The sequence below is a fragment of the Carassius gibelio genome, chromosome B3 (genome assembly GCF_023724105.1).
Source record: "Carassius gibelio isolate Cgi1373 ecotype wild population from Czech Republic chromosome B3, carGib1.2-hapl.c, whole genome shotgun sequence".
In the NCBI taxonomy this organism is placed as follows: Eukaryota; Metazoa; Chordata; class Actinopteri; order Cypriniformes; family Cyprinidae; genus Carassius; species Carassius gibelio.
This window is the reverse complement of record NC_068398.1, coordinates 13523518-13550258: the sequence shown is the minus strand read 5'-3', so window position 1 is coordinate 13550258 and position 26741 is coordinate 13523518. Positions and strand designations below refer to the sequence as shown.

The window sequence follows — 26741 nt, the reverse complement described above, 5'->3', positions numbered from 1 at the left end:
TGACATCTTTATTTTTTCATGCCCAGAATTCCGGGTGGCATTTAATTTATTCTATGATCTTTATCATCAGTACTGAATTTTAACGTAAGGCAACTGAAAACATGTTTTTTTTTTTTTCTTCTATTTTTTGGCATTAAATCTTGTGTGTGTGTGTGTGTGTTTGTGTGTGTGTATTCTCACAAAATAGTGCACAACATCATTTCTAAAGATTGTTAAGAAATCTGTTAAGAAAACGAATTCAAAGTGAAATATCTTCAAGTAATTAAAAAACTAATAATTAAAGTTTGATGAAAACCACTCTCCATTATAAATACTCACAGACAGGTGAAAAATATCACTTTACCAGAACCCCCCACCTGATCTTTGGAGCATTCTTATGGCAGCAAAGCATCCATATACACACCTCCAAAGAGAAAAAGACAAATGTAGCTCAAATAACATAAAAGAAGTGATGGACTGCCATTCTGCTTCCCATGAGACTTGTGGGAAACCACCATGTGGATGTAAAAAAAAAAAAAGTGGAAACACATCCTTAACCCATGCTGGCTTAAGACAAACATTAGACAGACCTGCGTTAATCTTCCAAGACTGAAAATATGTTTAAACTATCTTTATGGCACTTTAGCCATATTCTATATAATTTCTGATACTATAAAGAATCCTGATGATTTCTTAAATTTAAAGTGCCTGAAATACTTAAAAAAGGTCATTTTTTTGCAGGTTTCAAATTTCCCCTGTGACACTGAATTTATATTTGGAATAGTTACTAGTGTGCCAATGACATCATACAAATATGGTTAATATGAAAAACACTTTATATAACAAGTGGGCAGTTTGGTGTGGCAAATAAGTAAGTAATAAGTCTTGTATATTGACTCAGCCAAAATGTTACTAATTAGGGAATATTATTTTACAAGTCCCTCACAACTGCAATGCTCAGGAAATCTGCCTTGTAGTTTAGGGAAACACATGGGATATTTTGTTCCACTCGCAACATTTTAGAAGTGGCATGCATATTTCATATCTGGAGGGCTTTCAGAAGTGGCCATCCATTGTTCCTGTCAGAGAAGAATGTTTTCAACAATACTTACAGCGACTGTAACCAGGCACATATGCGTGTTTTGTTTCTCCACAGAGGTCAGATTACAAACATATGTTGTTTTTGCTGAGTACCTTACAGTGTGTGTTCTCTGCGGTGTTCTTTTCTGGGTGAAAGTTCTGTTTTCGTTAGTCTGGCAGGCACAGTAATGTCTGTTTCCATGTCTGACATCATTTTCAAAGGGAAGATTCTTGGGAACATTATTCATTGCAGTCCCCAAACGCCTCATACCAACAGTGCCACCCAGAGACGGACAGAGTATAAGTGGTTTAAGCGAAAGATCCCATGATTCTGTGGTTGTTTCCATAGGCAGGGATGAAAAATGAAATAAACAGAGGAACATGTATAGGCTGTCGGTCACACTCCAGTGCTGTAGATGGCGCTGTCTCAGGAGACTCTCCCACTGCAGCAGAAGCAGAAACAGGACACCGCTAATCATGTAGCAGCGCCTTTGATAAGCTAAGGTAGTTTATAAACATTCTTTTCATATTATCTACTTATTATGTCAGTATATTTAACATATTTTACTGTTAGCACTAGGTGGTATTTAAACAAAAAGTACATCTCGGCTAATGTTCGATGTTTCTTCTTTTTTACCATGATACAGTATGCTAACTTACCTGCTCAAAAGACTCAAAGACACAGCTTGTAAACAGGACAGAAGACACGGAAATATTAGCTGTTAAAGGCAATAAATGTCGCTTTATTAACACTGCATAGCATGATGAATCAGTAGGTTTTCTTAGTGTAATCATATCAATGCTATCAGCTACATATAACGACGCAGCTTGTATAGTTTACCTGAATGCAGATCGTGTTTGTTTGAAGGATATGATCGTAATTGCTATAATATAAATAAAAGCTTATGGTGTTTATGTCTTATACAGTTACAGTAAGTTGGAACTTTTGGAAATTGTCAAAATGAATCGACCAAAGCCGACAAGCATTAGGCGACCTAGTAACACCAAACCATCAGGTAAGGTTACAGCTGTGATTATGGCAAATAAATAGATGAATTTAATCCTGTATACCCCTCAAATCCATCTTTATCATCCTGTGACGTCTATCAGGTCACCCCCCTCCAGGAGATTTCATTGCTCTTGGAGCGAAGGGTCAGAGCAGTGAGCCGAAAGCCATCCCAGCTCTGTTGAAGCCGGCGTCCAGTGGTTTGCCCCCGGACCGCAAGAGAGAGGCGTCTTCATCTCTCCCCTCTTCCTCTAGCCTGTCCAGTCTTTCCAAACGGCCCAAGCACTCTTCTACTCCACCCAGCGCCCTCTCACGCCTCGCTGAGGTGGCTGCTGTTGACAAAAGATCTATATCCCCCTCCATCAAAGAGCCATCCGTAGTTCCTGTTGAAGGTGAGATAAGAAGCATTTTTAATCACAGAAAACTTTCATTCAGTTTAGGGATTTATAGTATCTGTATTTTAATAGTTGAAACCAATGGCAGTGAAATACATAATTACTGATACCAACTTTGAATCCACAGCAAATATAATTATATAATTTTTTTTAATATATATATATATATATATATATATAAGTAATGTGTAAATATGAACCAATTAAAATGACATGAAGCCTTAAAGGGATACTCCAACCCCAAAATGAGAATTTTCCTTGAATCACTTACCCCCATGTTGTTCCAAACCCTTAAAAGGATGACAGTGTAAGACACCTTGACAGTGTAATTTACTTGGCAGTCTGTTGAACAGTCACAAACCTCCCGGTTTTCATCCAAAATATGTTTAAAATGTAACCTAAATGTATGTAGATTTTCTTTTTTTGCATTTTGTTGCAAAATGAAATTTCTTTACTATATTCCTTCAGAGTGTGTGTGTGTGTGTATATATATATATATATATATATATATATATATATATATATATATATATATATATTTTTTTTTTTTTTTTTCATAAATGTTCAAGTAAAAATCAAATGCAAGTTCAAGTGCATTTGACTAATTAACAGCAAATATTTTAGTATTTACGTGTTACGTTAGACATTCATAGTCCAATCCAGTGTTCGTATTTTCATAGACCTTGTTTGTACACCCGGTGTACATTCATACAACATGTGATTCACCTTTTTCCAGTGTCACCTGCTGTGCTTCTGGATGAGATTGAGGCAGCGGAGGCAGAGGGTAATGATGAGCACATTGAGGGTGTGCTCTGCGGGGCTGTCAAACAACTGAAGATGAACCGAGCCAAGCCTGACATGACGCTATACCTCAGCCTCATGTTTCTCGCCAAAATCAAGCCCAACGTCTTTGCCACAGAGGGTGTGATAGAGGTAGACAGAAACTCCTGTGCTGTAATACTGGAATTACTGTTGCTGCAGGTGACAGCTTCTTAGGTTAAATGTCTTTGTTCAGGCTCTCTGCAGTTTGCTCCGCCGTGATGCATCAATCAACTTTAAGGCCAAGGGGAACAACCTGGTGTCTGTGCTGGCCTGTAATTTACTGATGGCTGCCTATGAGGAGGATGAAAACTGGCCTGAGATATTTGTTAAAGTAAGTGATCGAGCTGTCCAGCTTTCTGATCTCACTGTAATCATGACACTGATACACAGTCATTGTGGTGTGTTTCCCAGGTCTACATCGAGGACTCTCTCGGTGAGCGTATCTGGGTGGACAGCTCGCACTGTAAAACTTTTGTTGATAATATCCAGACTGCCTTCACAACCAAGATGCCCCCCAAGAGCATGCTGCTCCAGACGGAAACAGGGCGATCAGGGGGAGACCTCAGTGCTGGTTGGTGGTCCAAGACTATTCTCAGTCATGGACTGAAATGTGTTAGTTCGGAATATCTAGAAGAATTAACACAGAATACTGTATTTTAGGGAACAGCCCTCATCCTTCCACTCCAGATGAGGATGAAGGTCAGACTGAGCTTTTAATTGCGGAGGAGAAATTGAGTCCAGAGGATGATGGACAGGTCATGCCCAGGTAGGGAAGCACATATATTCAAGACTATGTCCCACCCAGTCTTTAATTATATGCACTAAGTAAATGAATTACATGAAATTTATATTTGCAATGGTAATATTTCTGAAAATGACAAAAGCTTGCATGCTTTACTACATCATGTGTTAACATATTTAAATGTCTGCTGTCTGAATTAATTAATTTATTAATTAATTCTTTTAAATGAAAAATAATTATTTTAATTCAGGTTTGATGCCCACAGTAAAGACTTTTACATTGCTTTGCAAAAGCTTTCTATTTCAGATCAGTGCTGTTCATTTAAACTTTCTATTCATCAAAGAACGCTGAGAAACAAGATATCTTGTTTTCCAATATATATATATTGGAAAGCACATCTTTTTACAACATTGATAATAATACGAATCCTTCTGTGACACTGAAGAGTAGAGTAAAAATTAATCTTTGCATTAACAGGAATGAATTCCATTTTAAAAATAGATTATAAAAATAGTTATTTTAAAGTATAATATTTCACAATATTACTTTTTTATATATTTGATCCAATAAACACCTTTGTGAGCACATGAGGCTTCTTTAAACAAAATATTTAAAATGATCCAAAACATTGAAACAGTTGTGTATGTAACAACGTGTAATATTGATATATATTTATTTATTTATATATATATATATATATATATATATATATATATATATATATATATATATATATATATATATATATATATATATATAATAAATGAATGTCTTAAGTAGTCTATTAGATTTAGCTGTGGTATTGAAATGGATGTTCTGGCTTCAGGTACGATGAGCTTGCTGAAAGTGTGGAGGAGTATGTCTTGGAAGTTTTGAGGGAGCAGCTGAACCGGCGTCAGCCCATGGATAACGTGTCCAGGAACCTCCTGCGCCTCCTCACGGCCACCTGTGGTTATAAAGAGGTCCGACTGATGGCCGTGCAGAGACTCGAGATGTGGTTACAGAATCCTAAGGTACGGAACTGTTGACGAAAGAGAGGAAGCGTCATTGTCTGAGAGTCTGAAAGCGCATACCTACAGGTTTGTTTTTGTCTGGTGATTCTCCAGCTGACTCGGCCAGCACAGGACCTTCTGATGTCTTTGTGCATGAACTGTAACACACACGGCTCAGACGACATGGAGGTCATCTCGAACCTCATCAAGATCCGCCTCAAACCTAAAGTTCTCCTCAACCACTACATGCTGTGTGTCAGGTCGGCATTACACCTTCAGACCTGAAGTCTCAGTTTATGCTCTACATAATTCTAAGTCAGTACTGTAAAGCTGAAATGCTTTTTTTAAAAATGTTTTTCTTTCGTTTTTCTTGTGTTCTGCAGGGAGCTTTTGAAGGCTCACCGAGATAATTTGGGCACTACAGTGAAGTTTGTGATCTTTAACGAGCTGTCAAATGCCAGAAATCCCAATAATATGCAAGTGCTCCATACAGTTCTGCAGCATAGCCCAGAGCAGGCACCCAAGGTGACTTTTCAACCAACCTTATTGGGTTCATGCACATGTACAAATCACTGTCATTATTGCTTATGCTCAACCCTAAGTATCTAACTTTGCCCTAGACCATATGTATTATTTACATGAAGCAGAGACCCGAGAAGTTGAATAACTTTTCTTTGATTTTTCTTTCAGTTTCTGGCCATGGTGTTCCAGGACCTGCTGATCAATAAGGATGACTACCTGCGGGCCTCACGTGCCTTGCTCAGGGAAATCATCAAACAGACCAAACATGAGATCAACTTCCAGTCTTTCTGTTTAGGCCTCATGCAGGAGAGGAAAGAGGCCAGTTATGTGGACATGGAGTTTAAAGTAAAGGCTTTATACCTCTTTCTATTATCTGTAGAAAATGTGATTTTGATGCTTTGCCTGTACATCAATGTCTCTGTTTCCATCTCAGGAGCGTTTTGTCATCCAAGTGACGGATCTCTTGACCGTGTCTATGATGCTAGGGATCACGGCTCAGGTTAAAGAGGCCGGCATCTCCTGGGACAAAGGAGAGAAGAAGAGTAAGAGTTTATTTTTCTCTCTGTCTCTCAGTGCATCATATATCCAGAAATCAAAACTCTGTTTATGCTAATGAAGAGGCATATGTATTTCAGATCTGGAGGTGCTGAGGTCCTTTCAAAACCAGATTGCTGCCATCCAGAGAGATGCTGTGTGGTGGCTGCACTCCGTGGTTCCCACCATCAGTAAAGTGGGACCTAAAGAATATGTGCACTGGTATGATTCAGCTGGTTGTTATTAATGTTAATGGTCAGTAAATATAACCTTAAAATAGATGGAAAACATAAATTAACACTATAGGACTAATTTAAAGTGGACATATGTATCATAATTTATCATTTAATGTAACATATTGCACACGAAACATAATTTATTTGATATTTCCTGACCATTTAACACCCTCGTTAGACTCTTAAAATTAATCTAGCATTTTCTGGCTGCTTGTAAGACTATGTAAACGCTGTAACATATAGCAGATCTTTATTTTACTGATGGTTTCATTGTGTTTCAACAGTCTACACAAAGTGCTTTTTACAGAGCAGCCTGAGACGTATTACAAATGGGACAACTGGCCGCCTGAGAGTGACAGAAAGTAAGACATCAATCTCTGCTTAAACATTTTTAGTACATTGATATAATGGATGCTAAAGGATCTCTCTTGCTTGTTAGTTTCTTTCTCCGGCTGTGCTCAGAGGTTCCTCTACTGGAGGACACACTGATGCGCATCTTGGTGATCGGTCTGTCTCGGGATCTGCCCCTGGGCCCAGCTGACGCCATGGAGCTGGCCGATCACCTGGTGAAGAGGGCTGCGGGAGCTCTGTCTGATGGTAAGACAGTGCTCCTGCATAGACACATATATATTAAGGATTAAAAATAGCTCCGAATTTTTTAGAAGTGGTCTGTTTTTAAAAATGTCTTCTCACATCATGAACTGTAGACTTGGAAGTGTTGCGAGTCGAGAGGATCCAACTCATCGATGCTGTGCTGAACCTGTGCACTTACCATCACCCAGAAAACATCCAGCTGCCCGCAGGGTACGGCCTTTACCTTTCACCGAGTTTAGTCCCTGCTGTTTCACTTCTGTTTTATTATTCAGTGATCCATCAGCTTTATATTGGCAAGTAATCACTGGGTGTCGTTTACTATTGCATTGAAAGTTTAAGCTACATTGTGGCATCCGGTACACTTTTTGTGGGCTGTTTTTTTTTCTCAGAGAGGTGAGATACTTTATTAAATGTTCCATTTCAGCTATCAACCTCCAAATCTGGCCATATCAACTCTTTACTGGAAGGCTTGGCTGCTGCTGCTTGTGGTCGCAGCGTTCAACCCACAGAAAATCGGTGAGGCCAGATATGAATCAATACTTGCATTTCATCGTTAGAATGCTATTATATCACTGTCGCTGATGGTTTCAGGTTTGGCAGCGTGGGATGGTTACCCCACTCTGAAAATGCTCATGGAGATGGTTATGACAAAGTAAGGCTTCTGCATATTGTGTTGAAATGTGTTTTTTTTTGGGTATGTCAGCACCTGACACTTTCTTTTGCTCGCTTCTCAGTAACTACTCCTATCCTCCATGCACGGTAGCCGATGAGGAGACCAAAACCGAGATGATCAACCGAGAGCTGCAGATCTCTCAGAAGGAGAGGCAGGAGATCCTGGCCTTTGAGAGCCACCTGGCAGCCGCCTCCACCAAACAGACCATAACAGAGAACAACAGCCTCCTGCTGTCCCAGCTCACCTGCCTGGACCCAAAGTATGACTTCCTGTCTATACAACGAGACTTGCAATAGAGCGGCAAAGCAATTTGTCAAAGAACCAGCAATATTTGTGATGTTCAACGGCAGGTGTATTAGACAACTGTTCAACTAGATTAGGATGTTCATCAAGGTATACTGACCCAGTCTTTTATTCTGTGCCCAGGGGCCCTCCTCGTAGGCCACCACCTCATGTCCTGGATCAAGTAAAGAGTCTGAACCAGTCTCTGCGTCTGGGCCATCTTCTGTGCCGCAGCCGCAACCCTGACTTCCTGCTCAATATTATCCAGAGACAAGTACACGCTCTCATATACTAGCAGAGCTGTTCTTTATGAAGAGCCATGTTTAAGGCACTTTCTAAATGTCTGATTTCCCCCCATCCAGGCTTCTTCTCAGTCTATGCCGTGGCTGGCTGATCTCGTCCAGTCCAGTGAAGGGTCCTTGGATGTGCTGCCCGTTCAGTGCCTCTGTGAATTCCTCCTCCACGATGCTGCTGATGACTCCACCTCCGTTGATGACGAGGAGGAAGGAGAGAGTAAAGAGCAGCGAGCGAAGAAAAGACAGGTAAAGCTCAGCCATGACTGCACATTGCTGTTTTTTTTAATGTTTTTTTTTAATGTTTTTTTTTTCTCCTGAAGTCTTCTTGTAATGTTAGTCAAGGAATCTTTAACCAAAGTTTTATGAGCATTTTTTTTTTTCAAATCCTTACTGTAGTAATTTACGCACTGATTGTGTTAGGATGGTCCAAATTGTAAAATATATACAAATAAAGAAATGTGATTAAAATACATGTATTATGATAAAGTAATATATCATAAAAATAAATTAAAGATACACTGCTGTTCAAAGGACTGAGTTCAGTAAGATCAGAGAAATACTTTTATTGCAGCAAGGATGCATCAAATTGATCATAATTGACAGTAAATGCATATATGATATTGCAAAACTAATATTACAAACTTTGAAAATCCTGAGAAAAATGTATAAATATTTCTTAAGCAGCAAGTCATCATATCTAACTATATATATATATATAATATATATATATATATATATATATATATATATATTAGTAATTTTAAATTATTATTAAATTTAAAAACAGTCATTTTTAATTGTAATAATATTTCACAATATTACTGTTTTCACTGTATTTTTGTTTTTTTCCCTCATCTCTCCCTGTCAGAGGCAGCAGAAACAGCGGCAGCTTCTTGGACGGCTCCAGGACCTACTTCTGGGTCCTAAGGCTGATGAACAGACCACATGTGAAGTCTTGGACTACTTCCTGCGCCGTCTCAGCTCTTCTCAGGTGGCCTCAAGGGTGCTGGCCATGAAGGTGCGGAGTTAATTTACCAATCACTAGTAACTGATTCATTTTTGCAGTTTAATAAGATGGTTGTTGTGATGTGTGTATCAGGGTTTGTCTCTGGTGCTGACTGAGGGAGCGTTAAAAGACGGAGAGGATCAGCTCATGGAGGAGGACTCCAGAGATGCTGAGCTACTGCCAGGCTACCAGTGGCTCCTTCAGGACCTCCCCAAACTACCTCTGTTTGATAGTGTAAGATGCTTGACGTCCAGCGCCTTACAGCAGGTCAGTCCTCCTACACAAGTACAAGCTTATCAATATCTGTGACTTCCTCAGCTTATTTGAGTTCGTGTGGGTTTCCATTTCAGGCCATTCACATGGAGACCGATCCTCAGACCATCAGCGCATACCTGATTTACCTTTCCCAGCATGCACCAGTGGAGGAGCAGTCCCTCCACAATGACCTGGCCTTGGTTGGTCTAAATCTACAGCTTGCCTGAAGTAAGCTCAAGTGTAATCTTTCTCTTCTCTCACACCTTGTGTTTCCTGTCTTCTCAGGATGTGGCTCGTCTGATAGTGGAGCGCTCCACTATAATGAACTGCCTGTTTTCCAAGCACTCCTGCAGGCCCGAGTCGGATGCCGTTCTCTCTGCTCTTATCTGCATCTTCTCCACCTATATCCGTCGTATGAGGAAGACAAAAGAGGGAGAGGACCTCTATAGCTGGGTACTAAGGAACACCTAGCTGTACTGGAAATTCAAATTTTGTAACCACTGCTTGTGCACATGAATAAAGACCAAATTTTGAAATCTCGCAGTCGGAGTCTCAGGATCAAGTGTTCCTGCGGTGGACCACAGGAGAAACGGCCACCATGCACATCCTAGTGGTCCATGCTATGGTCATCCTGCTCACACTGGGACCTCCCAAAGGTTAGTATCTCTATCTGTATGGGGGTTGATTTAGCACTTGCCTGTAGTAACAGCTGATGTGCTTGTTGCCTTTTTAGGGGAAAGTGAGTTCTACACACTGCTGGATATCTGGTTTCCTGATAAAAAGCCCCTTCCCACTGCATTCCTGGTTGATACATCTGAGGAAGCCCTTCTGTTGCCTGATTGGCTGAAGTTAAGAATGATCCGATCTGAAGTCTCCCGATTGGTCGATGCAGGTATTATTAACTCTATATAGAAATAAATATTTTATAAATCAATACCAGTATTGACTGTGGTTTTGAATTTAATTTAATTGTTTCCCTGATTTTGGCACTGACCCACATATAAAAGATTTTAGAGCAATATACACTACTGTTTAAAAGTGTCTTATGCTCACTAAGTCTGCATGTATTTCACCTAAAAATACAATGATTGCTCATTTTTTAATTTTTCAGAATCATTACACCAGTCTTTAGCGTCACATCAGAAATCATTTTTTTGCTGCTCAAAAAAAACCCATCTCTTATTATTATCAATGTTAAAAGCATACATGTTGTGCAGCTTAATATTTTTGTTGAAATTGTGATAAATGTTTTTCTGTATTTGTTGATGAATAGAAAGTTTTAAGAAAAAAATATTTATTTGAAAACTTTTGTAACATTATAAATGTCTTCACTGTCATTTTTGATTTATTTTAATGCGTCCTTGCTGAATACAAGTATTAATTTCTTCTTCTTCAAAAAAAAAAAAAATCCAACTTGTACCTGTAGTGTAGTTGAGCTGAGGGGTTATTCATCTAATTATTTTTGTTGGTCACATTGTCAGCCCTGCAGGATCTGGAGCCCCAGCAGCTGCTGTTGTTCGTCCAGTCCTTCGGGATCCCCGTCTCCAGCATGAGCAAACTGCTCCAGTATCTGGACCAGACCGTGTCCCATGATCCTCAAACACTGGAGCAGAACATCATGGACAAGAGTGAGGATTTCATTTGGTATACTCTGTTCTCCCATGTTTGAGTGTGTGTGAAGTAACACTAACATCATGGATGTTTCCACCTGTTAGACTACATGGCTCATCTAGTGGAGGTCCAGCATGAGAGAGGAGCCACAGGTGGACACACGTTTCACCGTTTACTCAGTGCTTCACTTCCTCCGCGCAGAGGTCAGGATCAGTGCCCTACACCGGGGCTTCTGTTAGCACTGATTAATGGTGCTGTTTCACTCCGTTTGTACTAATGAATCCTTTGCTGATCTGATGTGTTCCAGACAGCTCCGAGGTGAGCAGAGCTAAGGTTACTGTTGAAACGGCCCATGGCTCTGTGAAGATGAGAGCAGTGAGTCAGGTGCCCGTGATCGGCCCAGAGGATGATCTCGCTGGGATCCTACTACAGGTGCAACATCTCACTTTGATATGCTTATGCTGCTTCATTAGAGGGGTTCTTTCTCCTGGCAAGATTTAATTCTGTCATTCTGTTTTATTAATATAAGATCTTGTCAGAGCTGTAGCACAGCTGCGGTGCTTCTGACAGGGTCTCTGTTTGGCATGCTTTGTGTCTCGATCACTCTCTACTAAAACCTGGGAAATGTTGTCATTTAATACACCGTAATGCATCACTATATGAATATTATTGGATTGTGATGAAATAAGTAAGAAACACTTGATCGGATTTAAAGGAATAGTTCACCCCAAAATTCTGTCATTTGCTAACTCTTGTGGCATTCCACAGACTTTCCTTCATCTTTGAAACACTCATGAAGATATTATGATGAAACCTGAGAGATCTTTATCCCTCCATTGAAAGTCCATTCCAGTAAAAATGTGATTCATAAATACATTGTAAAAGTAATTCGTATGAACCGAGTGGTATGATACATTATTGATATGTAATCCATTTATTCATATAGAAACATTGATTAGTGTACATACATAGAAGAACACAGTATATCTCAAGTGTGGTACATTTAACCTCAACCATGTTCAAGAACAAATATCATTGGTTTGTCATGTTCCAGGAATATTTTACACTGATAAGCTGTTGTAAACCACTTAAACTCCAAAAGACCTTATGTTCTGACGAGATTTTGTGCCAAATGGTCACACACCTTCATTTTTGGATTTTCCTTGAAGTATATTGGGCCGTTTAATCTGTTTTATTTTCACTTTTGTTTGGCTCGACCCTTCAAAGCATCACTGACTGACGCTGACGAATCTTTGTTCCAGGGTTTTCTATTATGGAGACAACCTTCTTCACTAATACAACTTGACTAGTGACGAATGAGTTCATGCAAATAAAACAATATATAAAAAATATAATGAATAACAATTAAATTAAATCATTAATAGTATATTAAAATCAATAATAAAAACATTGATAGAATATAAACAATTTTCAATATTATTTTATAAAAAAAAAAAAACATCCTATAATATTAACTGTATTGCTACAGCTTTAGTGTACTTAATAAATAATATAATGTATAAATTGTTGTAATGATTTTCAAAAATATGAATTTAGTTATTTATGGCTTGACGGTGATTGTGACCTTTTAGTTTTCGCTGTATTCTCTTTTCTCCATCTAGCTCTTCCCTCTGAAAGTGGATCCTCGCTGGCCTCCTCCTCCGGTCCGGCCGTTGTCATTAGCTCTGCAGCAGACTCTGGCCCAGGAGGTGCTGCGGGCACGACAGGGTCACGTCCAGCAGGGTGGTCCCGCGGGGCGACTCCTACAAGCCTTAGCAGCCCTTCTAAACTCGGCCCACGCTGGAGCCCTGGTCACGGCAATGCACCACAGCCATACGATCTCCTGCCCTCTACTGCGCCAACTCCATCTCCACCAGGCACATAACCTACACACTCACTATCCACACCGGTGCTTCCTTTTGCTTGCTCATTCACTCTAACTCCCTTTATTCTCTTCTAGCGTTTGGTGTCTCAAGATGTTGGCTTCTCGTCACTGTTCTTCAACACCGTTGTGCAGATGTTAACATGGTTGGAAAACTCAGCGCTAGAGACAGGGCCACTCCACAGCCTCCTGAAATCTCTGGCAGCTCAGTACTCTCACAAACATCGCGTCACAGATGGTGAGTGGCTCCTAATCCTGAATCTTAGCACATATTGAAGCTTACAGCACAGAACCACACAGTGCTAGTCCTAGCATGCTCAGCACGTGTATTGGCTGTGTCCTGTGTCATCAGTTCGTACTGGATTTCTGCACTTGGCTGAAGCCCTGGCGTACAGACGGGACTCTGAAGTGGCAGTGAGGGGCATTATTGCCTCTCTGAGAGCTGGAGAAAAATGCAACGCTGAACCTGAACTCATTCGAAAAGGTATTTAAAGCAGAACTTGTTCATACTTAAATGGGAACATCATAAAGAATCAAACTGTCCTTGATCTTTCAAAATAAGAGTTTATTGCACTTTGAAAGCATACTGTACATCTTGAAAATCAAAACATCCTTTAAACACACTAAAACAGCGTTTAGTGAAACAAGCTGAAGTTGCACTTTCCAGACTTCACATTAATGCAGGAACACATGACTGCGCACATTTACATGTCAGAGATGCATATTCTGTCCCTGAATTCTTAAGCTGAGCCTTCTCAGTCATAAGGTAATGCAGAGGAAATTAGATCGAGATTATTTTCCTAAATATATAAAGAACTAGCGAGAAGACTTGATGAAAGGGAGTTTAACAAACCTTGTGCTGTCTCAGTCTGTGTGTAGCACCTGCCGCTCTGCACCTCAAACATACGCTCAAAACCAATTCACAACACATCTTTTCTTCAGTATTGTGATATACACAATGCAGACGTCTGACACGATTGAGAAGTCGGACGTTTCATAAGGAGATTGAGTTATGATGTTATGATAGGCAAGCCAAGGCCACAAAAAAGTCAAAATACAACATATAGGAATTTTTCCCAGTAAGATCAATAACAGACAATAGATGAGGGGAATTTTAATTTAATGTTGACTTTAAGCATTAACACAACTTTTTTTTCACAAATTACTTTTTTTCAAACATGGAAAGTGAGTTGTCAAAAGATGTTTATTCAGTGGGCGTAGGATAGAATATGTTAGATCAAATGAAATAGTATGATATAACCTCCTTGAATGTTTTGTGTTTCCTACATTACACAGCACTTGTCTGTTCTGATGTTATTAACTGTAATAGCTCCTCTAGGAACCAGGTGGGGTGTACTCTGACAACAATGTATGCATTGGAAAAATCTCTTTTGAACTGGTGAGATGTTCGTGGCAGACGTAAGGCGAGGAGGGAGGTGTAAGTCAGGTCTGTGTGTTGGTGTTGGAGTGGTTGCCAGCATTAGTCAGTCTCTCCAGAGGGCAGCGTTTGACTCATGCACCAGAATCACCGCCTCTGTCCTTAATGTGTTTCTCTTTATGATTTTAACATTCCGCTCTGAACCTCACCAAAACAAAAAACAACCTCACACACACACACAGGGCCACACATCCACTCCAGGGCTTGTTTACGTCCAGCGACGGCTTCCACGGCAAGGGATGACTTACATCTTTATGAAAGTTAGTGTGGTGTGGCTGGAGGCCTAGCAGACAGGATTACTCAGAAGCGAAGCGTGATGTAGTTCTCATTTTTGCGATGTGGTATTGGCTTCGATGGTTTGTTTTTAATTTTTTGGTCCTGTGTGTGTTTCACAAGAGTGATGGCATTATAAAACTAAACCCCTGCGTGTCTTAGTGTTGCAGGGCCTCATGGAGGTGAAGTCTCCATATCTAGAGGAGCTGTTGTCCCTGCTTATGACCATCGGTACGGAGACTGGAACCACGGGACACACAGCCGGCCCAGTTTCCATGTTGATCTCTCTGCTGCTTCAGGAAACAGAGGAGCGAGGGGTGAAAATGGAGGTGGATTCCAAAATGTAAGAGTGCAATGAGTCACTCGCTGCCTCATCACAGATTTCCTTACTGTGTGCTGGTGATACTGTTTCTAGGTGGGGAAGGAACACAGTAAAAGTGGTTTACACTCGTTTGATCCTTGTCGAATGGCCAAAGACACAGATTAAATGCACATCATACATAGTGTGACTTTTTGTACCCCAACAGTAAGACTCAAAAACCCCTTCATCAACAACAAACTAGAAAATTATTAATATAATTATTATTTTTACCTCTAATAATACGGAGTCAGATTTTTGTCTGTTTTAATCAAATATCAAGTTCATAAGATTTGTGTGCATGAATATACACGACTGTATATGCACACAAAACTGTTAAGTCTGGAAAAATGAATATGGAATATTTTTATTCAAAAAGGATGCATTAAATGAATCAAAAGTAACAGTAAAAACAGTTGTTACAAAAGATTTATTTTTAAACAAACGGTGTTCTTTGTATTCTTCAAAGAATCACAAAAAGCACAAAACTATTAAGCAGCACAGCTGTTTTTCATTTATTAATCATAAAATCTCTTGAGCAGCAAATCGGCTTATTAAAATCATTTCTGAAAGATCATGTGACACTAAAGGATGGAGTAACGTTGATGAAGATACAGCTTTGAACACAGGAATAAATGACATTAAGAAGTATATTCGAATAGAAAACTCTTTAATAATTTTTTAGATGGTAATAATATTTCCTAATGTTATGGTTTTTACTGAATTTTGTGACATAAATTAAGCCTTGGTGAGCGTAAGAGACTTCTTTCAAAAAATCTTACCGATTCCTTAACATGTAAGGAGTGGTGTACAGAATGTGCCACTAATTAGGAGTCACTGTTTTAATTAGTGTACTATTTATTTGCTGGAAACCCTGTGTGTTTTCTTGGTGGATGATGGGTGTGTGTGTTCTCCTTGGCAGCACTGAGTCAACGAAGCCTGGCTCGTGTTCAGGGCTGCTGGTTGACTGGCTGGAGCAGCTTGACCCCGAGGTGACCTCGGTCTGCTCAGATCTTCAGCAGAAGCTGCTTTTTGCTCAAAACAAGGTACAATAGTTTCTCCTAACTGATCCTCATGAGGGTGTGGCTCCGGGGTTTAACTGATACAGAAAATGTGTAAGGATTTTTCAAGGTTATTTTTGTTTTCTTAAGCATTAAATACTTTATCTTTTTAATATAGATTAAATTGTATGCATGGCACAAGTAGTTCATTCATTCACTCACTCGTACATAAATGCAACTCTTGTCCATTATTCAAGCTTCAAAACAAGTGTTGTGAAAATGGGAGAAATACTTCTGAAAGGATTTAATTGCATTTATGTGCAATAACTTTGTGGTTGTCCGTCTCAGGCTAAGAGTGGAGTGAGTGTGGCCCCCTCCTACAGGCCGTACCTGTTGGCCCTCCTCACACACCAGTCCAACTGGAGCACCTTACATCAGTGCATCAGCTCTCTGCTCAACAAACACAGAGACCAGAGGTCACTGGCTCCTCTCTCTATTAAACACGTTCCCTATACCTCCAGTGTGTGTAACTCTCTTTCATCTGATCTCCAGACTGGACCCAACCTCAGCACTGGACTTCCTGTGGGCCTGCAGTCACATTCCACGCATTTGGCAGGGGCGGGATCAGAAAACCCCCCAGGTCTGATCACAGTTAATATAACAGCACTGTTTTCTAATGCATTTAGATAACAACACCTTTTCAGCAACCTGGCTAGATCGAATTGTCTTATTTTACATGCAAATAATTTAGCCAGTCTTAAACAGGCTCAAGGCTCCCACTGTCTTGAGTATAGTTTATCCTGGTTATGCTTGTCCTTATAATATTCTATTGGCTAGAAGCTTTAAGAAATAAGCGTAAATGACATGGAAGATGTTGTAGAAATGAATTAGTCAGAAGGTGTGAGAATGCACCCTGCAGATGTACTTTACATGTGGAGTTCTTAAAGGTACAGTAGCCTAAACAGTCAGGTTTATTTTAAGGACCAACAAGAGCGTAGACAATAATCACTGACTGCTGTAAGAATAAAGTCATTTTGTTATAGAATAGGCCCCTTCATAACTATTTTATTGTTAACCAGGCTCAAGCATAATTTGTAATGGTCTAAAACCCCAATGTCTAGCCTCAAGCTGTATGTTTTTGTAAGTGTATATGTATTAGATGGGGTTTTGTGTGTCTCTGCAGAAGCGCACGGAGCAGTTTGTGTTGAAGCTGTCTTCTGAGGAGCTCATAAGTCTGGTGGACCTCATTCTGTCTGAGTCAGAGCTGAGCTGCCGTGACTCAGACACCTCCAAGAGTGCTTTGGACCAGGTCTCCTGCTCTCTTCTCCAGTCACGCTTGCCCCTCCTGCACAGCTGTCTCCACTCGGACCTGGACAACGTCAAGAAAGTCTCAGAGTACCTCATCAGCTGCGTCAAGAAATGGGGAGACAGGTACATCATTTCAAGAAAATCTCTCAAAGAAGAAAGATTGATTTTCATGATATGGCTAGTGAGTTGCCACTTTCGTTAAAATGGTTTAATAGTCAGAGTCATGATCTAGCGGTTAGTGCAGGTGCTTCAGACGCATTGCATCTTGGGGCTCAAAGAGGAAATAAAGGATTGTTGTTGTTTTTGTCCTTCTCCATAGTTTTCAACTCAAACTGCTTTACATGTAGGTTGGAAACAGTTGCGCCGCCTAATATTCTCATGTGGCATTTGAGTTTGCATCCGAATTTAAGCCTGAAACTTTATCTTACCGAAAAACTACCAGTATTTTCTTGCTGCCTTAAAAGCTCTGCTGTTTCCTTCATGAAGTACAATTTCAGTACTGTTCTAAAAAAATAAGTGGATTCAAAAACCCCCTCAAAACAGCAAGGACATCAGCGTCAGACAGAAGTCAGGGTTTGTACCATGTTGCAAACACTCTCCACCATTACAAAGCGAAAGCACTGAACTTCCTCCTTAAAGGCCCCCTTGAAGACGTTGATAGATGGACGTGATTCCATGCCATTGCTTTGCTTACAGCAGAAATGCTCTACATCAGGCTCAGTAGCAGGAGGAGCTGTAATTAGTTCTTGTGCTGTGAAATGAGAAGCGAGAGCTCGGTGTAGTATAATGAATGCATGAGGATTAAGGCTCCGGCTCTTCCTTTGGCTTCTGTTGTGAGGCGCAGCTCAGACTGGGGCTGTCAAAGAGATCAGACCAGGGGCTTTTTGTGATGGCAGCCCCCCTTCCTTTCGTGAATTTGCCTTTGGTTATTAAACCTCTTAATGAGGGGGAAAAAAATCTTTGGACAAGGTCAGACAAAAAAACTGACTCCCAGAAATGCAGTATTTGTAAGGGGAGCTAAGCTGTCTTATGATGGAGAATGGGCTGGGGTAATGCTGGCATGTAAAGTGCGTGTTTGGTGGGATAAACAGTCGTGTGTTTGTTTGGCATTCTCTCCGTATCTGTTGCTTGTGAGTACAATGGCAGATTAGCAAGCATAAACCACAATTTTATGCAACGACATTGTTGGTAAGAAGGCTTTCGTTTGATTGGACGAGTAGACAAGAGCGTGTGTTCTTCTGTTGGTAATATAGTCTGCTATTGATACTGGCTGGTTTTTATAGTCTCTCTCACTTTAATCTTCATAGTCTTTCTGGGGCGCGTTTCCCAGAAGCATAGTTGGCTAACTTTGGTCATTAGTTCCACTGAACTCTATGGGTAACGACAGAACTTGTGACTATACTTGCTTATTTATTTATTTTTTATTGATAATTATATATATATATATATATATATATATATATATATATATATATATATATATATATATTTAAATGGCTCATAATATGTAATGTTCATTATTATTTAAATTGCCAAAATGTCATATAAAAAAATATTTTTACAATTCTTAATTATTTAATACAATGTTCTCAATAAAAATTGTTTTTAATACAATAAAATAATTATTCATAAAGCAGTTATGACTGTTTCTGGACGATTGACATTAAAAACTTTTGGAAAGTTGTCTTTCTGTAACATGAATCTAAAAGTATTATTATAAACAGCGTTTTGTGCATTTCTGAAATATAATAGTTGCTAAAGTAAAAATAATAAGTAAATAAATTAATATTATTACTATTTCTTTAATAATTACAATAATTATTAAAACGGGCAAAAATGTAATATTCATTATTCTTATTGTACATCTTATGTATTTAATGTTTAGGCAAATAATATTTATTATTAATATACAATATAAAAACTATAATGGGAAAGTTTCCTGCTACGTGGCATTATTTTCTGACTATAAGAGTATTTTAAACAGCATTTTTCAGATTTAATTAAGAAATCTTATTTTCAGTTATTATCAAGTAATGTTATTAAAACATTAATTTAAGTTTTAAGATATTTCAAGTTAAGTCAACCATTAATACTAAAATATAATAATAGTAATTAATAATGTATTTAAATAATATATTATAATATAATATCTAATCTAATTATTTTATTGCTTAATAGTGTTTTTACTTAATAGTATAATAGTATAGTGTTGTGTACAGTTTTAAAATCTTCTTTAATTGTCTTAAATTTATTTGTCATACCACAGGAGCATTTAAAGTGAACTAGTAAGGGACGAAATGGATAAAAAAAAATGGTGAAAAAGAGAAAAGAAATAGTAACCGGTCACAAGACATGACACATTCAGGCAAACTGATGATAAAAAAAAGTTAATGCTTATGAATCAAGCACTCTTCGTTGTACTTGACATATTACTCATGCAGCCTCTCCTGTAACCATCTGCAGTGTAACTTAGTCACAGCTGTTGTGTGTGAACTGTGAATGCTGAAGTTGTTGGCCTGTTTAAGTAATGGTTCTTTCCAGTGTTGAATACTATGTGTGATGTTTCCAGTATAATGAGTAAGAGGTGTCAGACGCTGCTGCTGCAGATCTACCTGCACTTCCCAGAGGTCATCCAACACCTCCGCCTACCAGAGACCACCCTGAGCGCTGAGGGGGCAGCAGACGGCAGCACCTGCAAGGTAACCGCCGCAGTTTCTGACACGTCAGGCCACGAGCTTCCTGTTCACATCACCTGGAAGATTAATGCTGTTTGTTGTCTGTATATTCAGCTGGATGTTCTCGTGCATCGTCTCATCACTCTGCTAGCCGACACCGGCGACTCCGAATCAGCTGAGAACCGCGCGTCTGATGCCAGTCTGGCCTGCAGGAAACTGGCCGTCTCTCACCCCGTGCTTCTACTCAGGTTTATCACACAAGGGTTTTCCATTCAGTTTAGGGCTGCACGATAAATTGCATGCGATTAATGTCCATCACATGCTTTTAGATGGAGCGGCATTTAATCCACAGAGCCGTAGATCACTGACAAGCTACGCAATATGGCCTTCATAATCGGAAGGCAGTTCATCTCATTGATTCATCTTCATTCAGACAATCACATGAGATTTATCGTGCAGCCCTAATTCAGTTTAAGAATCAGAAATATTCTAGTCCAGCAGGTGCTTTGTGAGTTGATGAAAAGCTAATCATTATTTCAGTCATAAAAATACTAGATAAAAAAAATAAAAATACAATATATAGAGATCTGTCTAAATAAACAGTGTGTTCAAATTGATTTCCTATAAATATTCTCATATTTCCTTAATTATTTTATTGTATAAATAATTTGTTATTCCTCCTCCTGGCGTAATCATAGAATGCATCGAATATAAAAACTATCAAAATAAAACATTTATTAAAACAAAAATCCCGTCCTCAGAGAGCAATAAAAATGTGTTGTCAAATTATTGAATTATTATTTTAAAACCTGGGACACCATTTAATTCAATGAAAATGTAGCCAATCAATCAGTCAATTCTTGATTGTTATTCTTCTTTTCTTTTTTCTTTTTTTAAGTGGAGAATAAAATAATAAATAATTTAATAATTAGCCTCGTCAAGAGATTAATATTTTAAATTTAATTTTAATGCCAATGATCAGTTTGGGTTGAAAAATTACCCCTTAAAAGATAATTGATTGTCATTACTGTGATTTGTTTCTTCTTTTTTTTTCTTTTTTTAAACATTAAAAAAAAAGTATCTTTAGAAAGAAATATTTAAATTTAACATTGAATTTATTAAACTGAACTCTAAAGGCTGCAATGTGGCCATAACGTTTTCAGGAGCTGCATCTGAAATGACATGACAGGTTTGGGTGCTTTAAATATGTTAAGAATTATATTAAATGTGCAATAAGTAATATTTTTATATGCATAATTATTCCATTATGACATGAGAAAGTTAAAATAATTTTCATGTATGTGCTGAATGCATAATAGAGTTGTTGTTTTTTTGTTTTTCCAGACACCTGCCCATGATCGCTGCGCTCCTGCACGGTCGCATCCATCTGAACCTGCAGGAGATCAGGCAGCAGAACCATCTGACCTTCTTCAGCGATGTCCTGGTGATCCTGGAGCTGCTGCAGCCGCTGGTTTTCCACTCTGACCACCAGAGGGCACTGCAGGACTGTCTGCTGTCCTTCATCAAAGTGCTGCAGGTAGAAAGAGTAGACAGACCCAATCTAGCAATGTACTCACGTTTTTTTCACGATTGCAGACCTCACACAGTTGCTTATCTGTTAAATTAATATTTGTGTTCGATATAGTGTACCTACTGCTGGGAACATTTTTTCAGCATTTTCATGTACTGTTCTTGCAGAACTTCAAGAGATCATCCCGTATGCCCGTCATAAACAAATTTGTGCAGTTCATCCAAAAGTACATCAACCATGATGCAGCATCTGCTGTGCCGTTCCTTCAGAAACACTCAGATGTGCTCCAGTAAGACCTTCCTTCCTTTTGCATCACGCATGCATTCCTGCATTATCAAATACCCTCAGTGCTTCATTTGCATAAAACGTTTCCCTGTGTTTTCTGGATCTCAGGGGACTATCCACTGAGAATCCGGACCTGGTGCAGCTCAAGTCTTTGCTCGCTGGACTGACTCTGCCTGTGAAGTGTGGTTCCTCTGAGAGCGCTGCTGAGGACAGAGAAGGTAGGAGCTCCAACACCTCACTCACAAGAGACAGAGTTACCTGCGAGATGATCGTCACCACAGCTCGTCTCTCACTCTTTGTATTTCAGCAGAGGATTCGTCTTCCGGCTCCCTCCCTCTGCTCAACATCTCCGCTTCCATGCCGCTGACTGACATGACTAAATGCCTGAAGAAGATCTCCAAAGGAGAAGCAATTGAGGGTGATAGAAATAAAACCGTTTTCAGACTATTTCCTTTAAAAACTGTACTATTCTTAAAATAGAGCCACATTAAATCATGGATGTTCTCCATATTTAGTTTTTAAGAATTTTTAGAATTAGAAGGCATAGAATAAATGAAATTAAATTCAAGTTGACTTTACATTATAATTAAAATTGAGCTGATTGTTTTACACTAATTTTGGAAGCTATAAGAAGGGAGAGGTGTAGGGAATTTTTTAATTATAGGCATTTGAATCTTGCAAATAATTATTTATTCTCAATATTTATTTATTATAAAAAACCGAATAATTTCAGAATTATTAAATAATCCTATACATATAAAAATATGAATAGATTGTTTTATAATACAAAAAACACAATATAATTATAGATTTAGTATTATTCTAATTATATTATTATTATTATTATTACATCAGTATAAACTAAAAATAAAGTGGTTTTATTATTTACTATATAAAATACAAATAATATTGGAGATTAAATTCTAGAATTATTTTAAAATTCTATGTATTGAGTTATATGCATTATTATATGCATTATTATTATTATAACATTAGCTTTATATGCTGCTCACTGTTTAGAATTTATTATGAGTAAAAACTACTCCAGGTAATGATTTTATAGTTATGTTTGGTTGCACTTCACGGTGTCCTTCTTGTAGTGTAATTTCTGTATGAATATTAGTGCTGACTAAATTATAGTAACAACTTGTACTTACTGTAGGGTTAGGATTGTTTAGTTTAGGCTTAGTTGCACTGTAAAATAGTGTTACCGTTTCATATATTGTGATGATGTACGTTTATCTTATTTTGTTCTAGATGTGTTTGAGGGGTTAACTGAAGTGGATGAGAAATCCAAAAGAAATCCAGAGATCATTCAGTATTTTGTTGTAAGTACATTGCACAATGCACACAAAATTGCACAATAAACAGAAATTAGCAAGATTTAGCAAGTACAAGCAGCTTGTCATGTATTATCAGAACGATCTGCAGAGGTTGATGAGTTCCCCTGAAGAAGTGTGCCGCAACATGGCGTTCAGTCTGGCCCTGCGGTGCATGCAGAACATCCCCAGGTGAGGTGCCCGAGGCAAGTATGTAGTATGTGTTAAATCGAAATGTCATGTACAAATACACTCACCATTATCTTTGCTAACTCTAGTATGGCTGCTGAATTCCTGCCAACCTTCATGTACTGTCTGGGCAGCGGGGACTTTGATGTAGTGCAGACGGCCTTGAGAAACTTGCCTGAATATGTGTTGCTCTGTCAAGGTATGAAAACAGATGATGACCTTATTATAAGAAACCATGATAATTGTTTTTGCTCGCTGCTGTTGTGCAATATATATATATATATATATATATATTATTATTATTTTTTATTTTTTTTTATTTTTATTATTATTATTATTAATGGTTAGTTCACCCAAAAATGAAAATACTGTCATTAATTACTCACCCTCCTGTAGTTTCAAACCCGTAAAATCTTTGTTCATCTTCTGAACACAAAGTAAAATATTTTAGCTGAAATCCAAGGGCTTTCTAACCCTGCATAGATAGCAACAGAACTGACATGTTCAAGGCCCAGAAAGGTAGCAAGCACATCAGTAAAATAGTCCATGTTACATCAGTGGTTTAACCTTAATGTTTTGAAGCTACAAAAATCATTTTAGTGCGCATAGAAAACAAAAAGAGCTTTATTAGACAATTTCTTCTCTTCTGTCTTCAGTGTGTGCTTTCGTTTACAACCGTGAGCGCAAGCTACTGTAGATTACAGTGATTATTACGTTTTGAATATGGATATTTTTCTCACAAAAACACATTTTATCATTTTATCAAAACTGTCTTGTATTGTGTTCCGAAGATGAGTGACGGTCTTTTGCATTGACATGAGTGTGAGCAATTACTGACAGAATTCTTTGGGTGAATTAACCCTTAAACTAATCTGACAGCATCTGTAAAATGATGCTGATTACCACAGAATTTGGCTCATTCCTCGGTAGGAAGTGGAAGTTCTAGAAATCTAAGAGGCATTTTGAAAGGTTTTAAGCAGAAACATGCAGCTTGTATTTCCTTCTTTAAATTGTTTCCCCCCACAAAGTGTGTGTGTGTGTGTGTGTTTTCTGTGGAAATGGACGGCATGCCACAGATTCTGTTACCAGTGCTTAAAGATAGCATTTGTCTTTATTTCTTTTTAAAGGAACTATCTCTATTTTGTTTGTTTTTGTTCCCCAGAACATGCTGATATTCTTCTCCATAAGGCGTTTTTAGTGGGCATCTACGGTCAGATTGACACCAGCTCCATGATCACAGAATCCTTGAAGGTCTTGCGCATGGAGGCAACCACATAGACATCCGTTTCAATCATAATCTTGGTCCCTCAGCAGTGTCGTGCACTCTTGATCCTGTTCAGATCTGTATTCAGATACAGCATTTCTAGACGTTATTCCTCAAATACTGAAAAGCATCTAATGTTTCCAGTGATTCTTGTGTCTGCTGGGAGTGAAGCCTGTCATACGTCTTTTTGTCTACTGCTTTGAATAATAAAACAATGAGTGTTGGAATGCTCCTAAGTTGTTTTTCAGGGTTGTTTTACTTCTTTTCTCTCTTTTTTTTTAACACTTGAAGATTGGTATTGTTTGTAAAATAACTCTTTCCGTTGGAGGATAGGGGAAGGCTGTGATCTTTTTCCTTTGCATGATTGCAATTGAGTGAGCATGGGCTTTTCGCTCCCCTTTTCTTCATGTTGTATCCCTAACAGATCTCAGCTATGCTGTGAATGCTGTGATGGAAGTCTATTTGCCATGAAAGTGCAAGTTGTTCTTGTCCAGTGTCACTGATTTCTATCTGTGTGGAGACGGAAAGGGAGAACAGCGCGCCAGCATGCCGGTGAGCCTCGGCTAAATTAAGCGTAGTGGTAATTGTTCAATCACACACACCAGAGATCGCTGTGTGAAGAGTGCATGGGGGCTGGGAGTGAGTGTGCGGGTGTCTGGTTACACTGGGGTCTGAGGAAGCGGGCGATCGGTGGACATGTCCGCACTGGCGGCTGGAGGACTGACAGCCTCTCACCAAGTCCTCCTGATGAAAGGGCCTTCTTCCTGTGTTCAGTTTCACGCTCTGTGCTCTGCTTTTAACATGTCATAAGTGGAATTTGTGAATCTTCATCTCATCTGTGTTTGAACTCTGCCAGACATGTTTCACAGATAGGGAGCAGGAAGACGTGTTATTCATTTACGGTGAAATTATTGACTCATGAGTGTAGCACGTACAGGATGATTATTGTTAGTATTAACCCTCTCAGGCTCAAATTAAGTTTTAGTAACAAGTTTTTAGTACTCCAGATACATAAAATATGTATCTGGAGTAAATAAGCTAGTTAGTTTTTAACTGTTGCAAATCAGCAACGTCTGCCTTGATGTTATAGCACAAGTGAAAACCAGTAAAATAGTGAAAAGGTGGCATTATATGAAAATTACTCATAGTACATTTATACGTTTTAAAAATTCTGAAGTGACTGTAAATACAGGAGATTGATCTGAATTATATATTTGCTTATTTTTCTAATTGAAGGAATGTCTTAATAATAACAGATTATGATTTCAGATTTAATGATTTGTGTCAATTGGCCAAAAATTGGTTATGAGAAACAAGGGTATTTGAAATGTACACCATTGTTCAGGTATTTGGGCTCAATGAGCTTTAGGAGGGGGGAAAGAAGTAAGAAGTGTCTTGTGGTCACAATGCTGCATTTATTTAATAAAAATAGGAAAAAAATTATTATTATATTTGAAAATAATAATTTATATATATATATATATATATATACACGTGTATATATATGTATATATATATATATATATATATATATATATATATATATATATATATATATATACACGTGTACATATATATACATGCATATATACACATATATATACATGTATATATACACATATATATACATGTATATATACACATATATATACATGTATATATACACATATATATACATGTGTATACATATATATATATACATGTGTATACATATATATATATACATATATATACATATATATATATACATATATATATATACATATATTTATATATACATATATATATATACATATACATATACACATATATATATATATATATATATATATATATACACGTATATATATATATACACACACACACACACAATTAAATATTTCAAGTCTTAAACATTATAAATATATTTTTGGTCAATTTAATGTGACCTTGCTGAATAACAGTATAAATTTCTTAAAAAAAGAAACTTTAAAAAACATTTTGTTTTGTTAATTACAAACCTTATTGACGACAAACAGAAAATAAGTTGATAGTCAGCATTTTGTAAATGATGAGCATCTCCATTCACTGACACTTAAAAAGGGTTTAACACCCTATTTTTTTTTTCTCCCTAATCATACAAAAAATATGATTTAGCCTCTTTTTGGTTGTTGTGCCAAAGAAGATTGCTACCATCCATCTTAACCTTCACAT

The 26741-nt window shown here is 38.1% G+C and overlaps 1 protein-coding gene across 2 annotated transcripts; it reads left to right on the top strand.

Annotated features, from left to right (window-relative positions):
* Nucleotides 1-1416: 1416 nt before the first annotated feature.
* ints1 (integrator complex subunit 1) lies at nucleotides 1417-24784 on the top strand. 2 transcript variants are annotated; one of them, XM_052550790.1, is made up of 48 exons: nucleotides 1417-1563; nucleotides 1987-2075; nucleotides 2170-2457; nucleotides 3197-3393; nucleotides 3476-3613; nucleotides 3694-3853; nucleotides 3943-4048; nucleotides 4851-5037; nucleotides 5131-5276; nucleotides 5400-5541; nucleotides 5707-5883; nucleotides 5972-6080; nucleotides 6174-6294; nucleotides 6593-6670; nucleotides 6748-6905; nucleotides 7016-7112; nucleotides 7327-7418; nucleotides 7494-7554; nucleotides 7637-7834; nucleotides 8002-8131; nucleotides 8220-8399; nucleotides 9022-9171; nucleotides 9253-9426; nucleotides 9510-9614; nucleotides 9700-9867; nucleotides 9959-10070; nucleotides 10148-10306; nucleotides 10896-11042; nucleotides 11130-11228; nucleotides 11333-11457; nucleotides 12648-12902; nucleotides 12986-13145; nucleotides 13260-13391; nucleotides 14781-14961; nucleotides 15899-16022; nucleotides 16326-16453; nucleotides 16530-16617; nucleotides 17161-17408; nucleotides 19855-19984; nucleotides 20075-20208; nucleotides 21305-21497; nucleotides 21659-21780; nucleotides 21885-21994; nucleotides 22087-22194; nucleotides 23034-23104; nucleotides 23196-23287; nucleotides 23374-23483; nucleotides 24447-24784. In XM_052550790.1, exons 2-48 carry the CDS (start codon nucleotides 2021-2023, stop codon nucleotides 24560-24562), a joined length of 6561 nt encoding a protein of 2186 aa, XP_052406750.1. In that variant the 5' UTR covers nucleotides 1417-1563; nucleotides 1987-2020; the 3' UTR covers nucleotides 24563-24784. The 2 variants fall into 2 exon arrangements, with proteins under 2 accessions (XP_052406750.1, XP_052406749.1); XM_052550789.1 differs by having other exon boundaries at nucleotides 22084-22194.
* The last annotated feature ends 1957 nt before the right edge of the window (nucleotides 24785-26741 follow it).